The sequence below is a fragment of the Montipora capricornis genome, chromosome 1 (genome assembly GCF_036669925.1).
Source record: "Montipora capricornis isolate CH-2021 chromosome 1, ASM3666992v2, whole genome shotgun sequence".
In the NCBI taxonomy this organism is placed as follows: domain Eukaryota; kingdom Metazoa; phylum Cnidaria; class Anthozoa; order Scleractinia; family Acroporidae; genus Montipora; species Montipora capricornis.
In genome coordinates, this window is record NC_090883.1 from 29,740,111 (window position 1) to 29,747,376 (window position 7,266).

Genomic DNA, 7,266 nt, shown 5'->3' on the forward strand with positions numbered 1-7,266 from the left:
CTTCACCACTGAAGATCAATACATCACATTTTCAAGAGAACACTGTTTTAAGTCTGCCATAGAATATCGCTGCTGAAAAATTATTAGTCCTAAGCTAGATTTAAGCCTAAGCTTGAATTTAAAATGTTTAGCTTTGTTCGTGAAGTTTGGAAAGCGAATGAACATCCCAGGTATGAGTCCTACTTCCATACACTTGGGTTGTCTTTAAAAAATATATGACCATTTCCCATAATCCATATCAAGCTTTCAGTCTTCTAAATTAAAGACAATAGTAAATTCAGAGCGAATTAAGAATTAACGATAACCGTTAATTCAAGCAAGAGAATGGGTTGTGTCTCCAGAGCCCTTCGTTTTCTCGTGCCAAGGCCCCACCGTCTAAGAGAAACGAAAAGGGTGATGGGGACGAGAATGTTTGACTGCCAGGAGTGATCGGTATGTAAATTCTCTTCACAATTTCAATGAAATGTCAGTCGGACATGTATTGAGAATAAATATTATTATCAGCTTAATTAATAGGTGTGATCTTGATATAACACCAAATTCTCATGACTACCGAACAAAGAACTCTATGGTACTATTTGGGAGAATGAACGTTTCGATCGTGGGAATTTAAGGGTTCAAAAAAAGAAACTCAAAATAGTGCTAGTACCGGGAAAAGAAAGGCAAGTGACTAATTGCATCCTAACGCGCGGAAGCGCATGCAAGTGGCTCTCTCATGACTTCAAATGCTGAGTTCGAGCAGCTTAATCCACTGACCAGATCAGTTAATGTTTTTTCATCCTTTTGAGAAGACTTATTAATTTTCTGATGTGTGCGTACCCAGTGGCAATAAATACGCGCGACTGGATGGCGACCACTTCCAGCCTTAGTAAGTGAAAGGAGAGAAAAGGAGAGAAAGGAGAAAAAGCCCTCTAATAGATCCCCCCCTTTCTCCGCTCCCCCTTGGTTTTTTCTTATTCTTCCAAAACCCATTCGTTGTAAAACGCAGTATACCTCTTTTTAGTATATATTGAAACAATGGGCAGCGTTGAAAGCACGCTCTGATTGGCTAATCGAACTCCGAGTATCCTTTGTTAGTATATACTAAAACAGTGGATAGCGTTGAACGCGCAAATATCCTTTGTTATATTATTCAACACATTGTGACAATGTCCAAATATGGCCATAGCGCGCTCAATATTCGTCGTGCGTACTCAACAGACATTTCGCGATATACGTAATTTTGTGTGTCGCGGACAAAAATGATAGTTTTTCCAGCTAAATTATCTTACTGTATTAGTATATATACTAAAATAACTATTCACCTCAGTGGGGGTGGCTAGTGGTAGATATTTGCCGAGCCGCGAAGCGGCTTGCTAAATACCTACCACTAGCCACTATTCACCACCAACTCACGCTGGATTTGCCCCCGGAAATATTGTAATCGTTGCAGGAATAAATGTGTTACAATCATTTTTTGTGCCATGTTATCTCATTGCTTCGAGGCTCTGTAAATATACACCACGACCATCTACCACTAGCCATGTCCACTTTAGTTAATAGTTGTTAATTACAAATTGTTTTTCTCGTAAGTGCCAAGCAAAGGAAAAATGCAAATTTTATCTCGTTAATTTAATTAATGGCGTCAAACACTAAGTGGCAGTTTTTAGAATAAAAACTGTCCCGCCCCATTTAATTTATCCGTGCGCTATTCTGGAAGCGCTCCATATCGTTTGCCATCGACGTCTCGAACAATCTTCATCCTTGCAGCTTTTTTGTTATCTTCAGCATGATCAGCATTGCGCCTGTCCTTTAGGTCCGTCATTGCAATATTCTCTTCATGCCCGGATCTGTGATCATCAGCGGCTTCCTTCCTTTTCGCAGACGCACTGTTACTCTCGGCCGACTCCGTTTGCGACGAGAACAGCTGGAGGACCTTTAAGTAGACCCCAGTCTTTTTCATTTGTGTCAAGAGACTCTGTGCGCAGAGGTTGATGGTTATGGAGACGATGGATAAGCCAACGTATAGAAGCATGAGGTTAATCCAGATACCCTGAAATATCAACGTAAGCTGTTCGGGACCAGGGAGAGAGGAAAAACAAAGCCATGCAGTTACCTCATGCACATGCAATTTATGTTAATGTCAATGTGAACAACAACAGCAATAACAATAACAATGACAGTAAAAGTAATAATATTAATGTTTTGAGTATAAAATTAATAAAAGCAGTACTTTCAAATTTCACAGCCACCCGCCATCTTTAATAATTGCGACGTGTCATGGCTGCTCTATTGTTCTGACACAACGAGCCTTTGTACTATAGCACGAGGGCAAATGAAACCACAAAGGTTCAAGTACGTACGAATGTCAAATGCTTTTCATCGAAATAATGAATGATTTGTAGGCACAAGCCACACCTTTAAAGTCGAATTTAGTTTTTTTTCCTTTTTCTTTTAAATCAAGAAGAGCTATGAGTGGAAAAGTAACAATAAGTGACATCATTGGGCAAACAGTAAATGAATCATTAAAGGTCAACATATGTGGCAATTCGTTATCAAATAGTATAGTAATTAAGAAGGAATTCTTGTCATCTGAAAGCAATGATGTAAAAGGAAAACTGTTTAAAAAAATGAACAAACAAACAAACACACAAACAAGGATAACACCCTTTTGAACCTGTTGATGGCAATGGCCATTAGGAGAGATTAGTCTTGATGCAACAAGAGATATTGATGGATCTCTTGGGTTTCATAATGTTTTTTGGAGATAAACTCTAGATCATCAGCTGTGAGATCTACGTGGATGTGGGTTAACCGCATCGGTTGGCTCTTCAGTCGCAACCAAGGTGTCTCTTTAAATGTTGAAAGGAACCTAGTAGGAAAGTTGTCCCGTGAACGATACGCGCGAAACGGGTGATAAATGTCATCCAGTTGGATGAAATGTCTGTATTCTGATATATTGGTACTGATGAATGTTATGGTGCTGCCAGCGTTGGGCCAACGTGTGTAATTGAAGAGGACTACTCTGTGGGAGGCTTCAATATGAATGTTAGTATTGCAAGAATGGCAAATGAGAGTGCCGGAGAGGCACTGAGCAGTTAAAATATCAAATCAGTTAGAATCGCAAATCAAAAGTAAACTTAAAGGAATATGAGGAAAAACAAGTATTGCACAAAATCAATAGTTACATGTAGAGATTAGAAATATTTAACGTTCACTTCTTGCTCCTACGTATTGAAGAAAAGAAGATTGTAATCAAAGAAGAGCATGCAGAGAGAAGGGCAAAAGTGCGCGAAAGTGTGGGTTACGGATATTAAGCTAAGTTTATCCGAGAGGAAACGACAGCCAACTTACCGCAGCAGAGGTAGGAACAATATCTCCAAAACCAATCGTCGTGAACGTGATAAATATGAAATACAACGCTGTTCCGAAGTCCCACCCCTCCAAAGCACAATACATGCAGGACATTACGGCCAGAAAGACAAATATGATTGGCAGGGCGACCCACACTGGCGCGTTAATTTGGTCGTCCGCGGACTCGAATTCGTAAGTGGCATTATACGCCCGAATGCGGTTTACCAACCACGCGCATGCTTCGTTCAGGTAATGAACGATGTGGTTTCCCACGACGGCCAAGAGCATCAATGTCAGCGGTATTCCGATGAGAGCATACAGGACACAAAACATGCGACCGACGAACGTGACGGGGGCCAGGTTACCATACCCTGTGGAAAGAAAGGAAAAAAGGGAAAAAGTAAAACAGACACCTGGAAAGATTGTTAGACGCCGTTAGTCGTACAACAGTTGTTTTCCACACAAACAAAAGCGGCTAAAACAACTCGAATCCCTGGTGGACAAAAACAAAGGAAGAAGCTCGTGGAAACTTATCAGTGCGGGTTCCTTCAGACGGCTTATGGTTTCGTGTAAATCATGCGCATGCATTCATGCCAATTTTATTTAATCCAGAAGAATAAAATGGGAGATGCATAATTTGTTTTGAAAGGATTTTGCTCCAAAAGGCCAGTTCGGAGTTTCAATGAATGCGTGGATAAAAACAAGCGTATAATTGTCTTTTTTGCTTATTGTGTAGGGACGGCCTATGTAAAAACGACCCTGTTTTCCACGCCAGCGAGAAGGCAAGGAAACCTCTGCAAGGATCTCCTCCATGCTCTGCCACGCATGCTCGTCGCGACGTCAACGCAACGCCACTTGGAGTGCAATATGGTATGAAATCATGAATCATACGTGTGATTATTCTGCACGACACGAAGTTCATTAACCACTTCATTACATCCATTTTGAAATGGCACAATTTAATCACTCAAATACAGGATCTTAGTCAGTACCAATATTTTATTGATCCAGTTCCCGGTTTACAAAAGAAGCGGACACAGAATGGACACTGCACGTTAGAAACTGCCCTAAATGTAGGTCTTCAGCCTTAAGGAGTCCATTATCATCATTCAGAAGCTGTAAGTAATTAAATCCATCCATTCTTTTAAAAAAAAAAAACAAAGTTTTCGGGAAAAAAAATTGCCTTTCATTTTCCTGGAATTTGATTGGTTGTTTTGTTTGAGTGTTCCTTTCTCATTGGCCGGGGAAAAGATGCTGAGCAAAAAGCTAGTGGTGCGATTCGCGAATAACTCGCACCGCTGAGAGCCAATCAGATTGCAAGGATCACCAGCGATTTCTAAATGGGTCTAATAAGAGTACTTCTCGTCGAAAGTTGCCGACGACATCGAAGAGGTCCGTGCATAGGTTTGCTTTAGAGAGAGGAAGGAAACCTCTGCAGTTTACTCTTTGTTTTACATTAGGTTGATTTAGCAACAGAAGGGGAACGTCAGATTAGAGTAGAATACAGACTATTCTACGGTGGCCCGTAAGGGCCACTACCTGTAGAAACTTAATTTTCCTCGTACAAACTTAATTTTCCTCGTACAAACTTAATTTTCCTCGTACAAACTTTATTTTGCTCCTACAAACTTTATTTTCCTTGTACAAACTTTATTTTGCTCCTACAAACTTAATTTTCCTCCTACAAACTTTATTTTGCTCCTACAAACTTTATTTTCCTCGCACGGACTTTATTCTAATCGTACAAACTTTATTATAACCGTACAAACTTTATTATAACCGTACAAACTTCATTATCATCGTACAAACTTTATTGTCCTCGAACAAATTTTATAGTCATCGTACAAACTTTATTTACTCGTACAAACTTTATTGTCATCGTACAAACTTTATTGTCATTGTACAAACGTTATTGTCATGGTACAAACTTTATTTACTCGTACAAACTTTATTGTCATTCTCGTAAAGAACTAATCCGAAAGGAACCTGGGAACGAGCGTAAGTATTTCAAGATGGCGGAAGGTGAAGCCAGAAGGTGACGAACGAGATGTGATCGGGCACTATTTTCACCTTGGATATACAAATGAACTCATTTTGGAGTTTCTCAAGCGCTTCCATCATATTAAAATAAGTTTGAGAACACTAAAAAGGAGGCTTCGTAAATTTAGGCCATAAGAAAAGTACTGCCTCCCGGTCAACCGTGTTCGTCTTCTTTGCATAGAAGCAGACGGATCTATCTCACGAAGAAGGCGTGCAACTACAACTCTCGGCACGTGCAGATTGTGCTTTATCCGTAAAGTGTGCCACATTGAGCGATACCCTTGCAACCGTCCCGGACCAGATAACTCTCTTATAATTACAGCTCGTATCCTGGCTTCGTCGATGATATTGCCTTTCCTCCTTATAAAACCAAAGCTACGAAGCCTCCTTTTCAGTGTTTTCAAACTTATTTTAATATGATGGAAGCGCTTGAGAAACTCCAAAATGAGTTCATTTGTATATCCAAGGTGAATATAGTGCTCGATCACATCTCGTTCGTCACCTTCACCTTCCGCCATCTTGAAATACTTATGCTCGTTCCCAGATTCCTTTCGGATTAGTTATTTACGAGAATGACAATAAAGTTTGTACGAGAAAATAAAGTTGTAGGGGGAAAATAAAGTTTGTAGGGGGAAAATAAAGTTTGTACGAGGAAAATAAAGTTTGTACAGGTAGTGGCCCTTACGGGCCACCGTACTATTCCGCTCGCTCTTCCGTAGTTAAGGACGGTGCCTACTATTGTTAGTGCGCATACGTCCTGCGCATCTCAAGATACTCGGATTTCCTATCGGTGATGCTTACTAATACAAGGATATTTTTGCGCAGTTTAAAACCATCCGGAGAAAGTAAATCTTAGTAAGTACTCTTGGTATCTAAAAAGAAAATTGGGGGTAACCATGCATTTTTGAGAGATAATTAAGCTTCAATTTGAGAAAGAACGCCATATATTGCTTTGTATTTTAAAGCTGTTTACAAATATTATTCATGAATAATCTTTTAAAAATGCGTGGTTACCCCCAATTTTCTTTTTGGATTTAAATAACACTTGTTAAGATCTACATTTCCTGCATAATCGCACACAGGGGCAAAAATATCTTTAATTAGTAGGAAACGTCCTTAACTGAGGTTGCCGTTCTGTTGCTAAGTCAACCCAATGTAAAACAGAGATCGAGTAAACTGAATTTTGTCAAATTCAAACGCAAGATTGAAAAAAAAATTGCTTTTTTTTCGAACATATAAAATCCCTTTGATCCCAATTCTAAACACGAAGAACGGTCGAATCACAAATTGTATCCCTTGAATCAATGAAAAGCTTGGTGTGAAAATTGTGTTTTATGTCCATCGTGAATTGTTAGTAAAATGCGAAAGCTCTTATGTACGTCAAAATACCAGCCGATTAATTGTATCGATGGCAAGGAAAGTGGGCCGGAAAATAAAAATGAAACTTCGAAACTAGGGCGTTTAAAGTTTTGATTTGAACGATACTTATTCGATGACCAGACAAAAATGTCGCCGAAAACAGACCTTGCAATTATAAAAGTACCAAACAAGCGTACGTGCGGGTAATCATCGACTGAGCAAGAATTCGCCTTGGAATCAGTTTGGGAGCTGATAAAGAATTTAGCTATTTTAACATGTAAGAGGATCGTCTTTGAAATTATGAATACCATTTTCTCGTCTACCTTTTCAGTCAACAGAAGCGATAATTTTTGCTGTAAATCGGTGGCAAAAGTTACAGAAATCACTTCGAACGATGTTTGAAAGAGTATTGGAAGTGCGATCTTTGTCACTGTGGGTCGGCTTTCTGGTTGAAGAAATATCGCACACAAAAACATGATCACACTTCATAATTAAAAAAATAATTACCTATTGTAGTCACCACGGTTGTAGCAA

The 7,266-nt window shown here is 39.4% G+C and overlaps 1 protein-coding gene across 2 annotated transcripts in view; it reads right to left on the bottom strand.

The window, feature by feature from the left end:
* Positions 1-378: 378 nt before the first annotated feature.
* Positions 379-7,266, bottom strand: part of LOC138052906 (TWiK family of potassium channels protein 7-like) — a 7,308-nt gene continuing 420 nt past the window's right edge. The window contains exons 1-3 of one of the 2 annotated variants that reach the window (XM_068899506.1): positions 7,240-7,266; positions 3,334-3,704; positions 379-2,050 (exon numbers count right to left, since the gene is read on the bottom strand). The exon at positions 7,240-7,266 is cut by the window's right edge and continues 420 nt beyond it. In XM_068899506.1, coding sequence (XP_068755607.1) covers positions 1,688-2,050; positions 3,334-3,704; positions 7,240-7,266 — 761 coding nt within the window. In that variant the 3' untranslated portion in view covers positions 379-1,687. The remainder of the gene's footprint in view (positions 2,051-3,333; positions 3,705-7,239) is intronic. The other variant, XM_068899514.1, reaches the window with a different exon arrangement.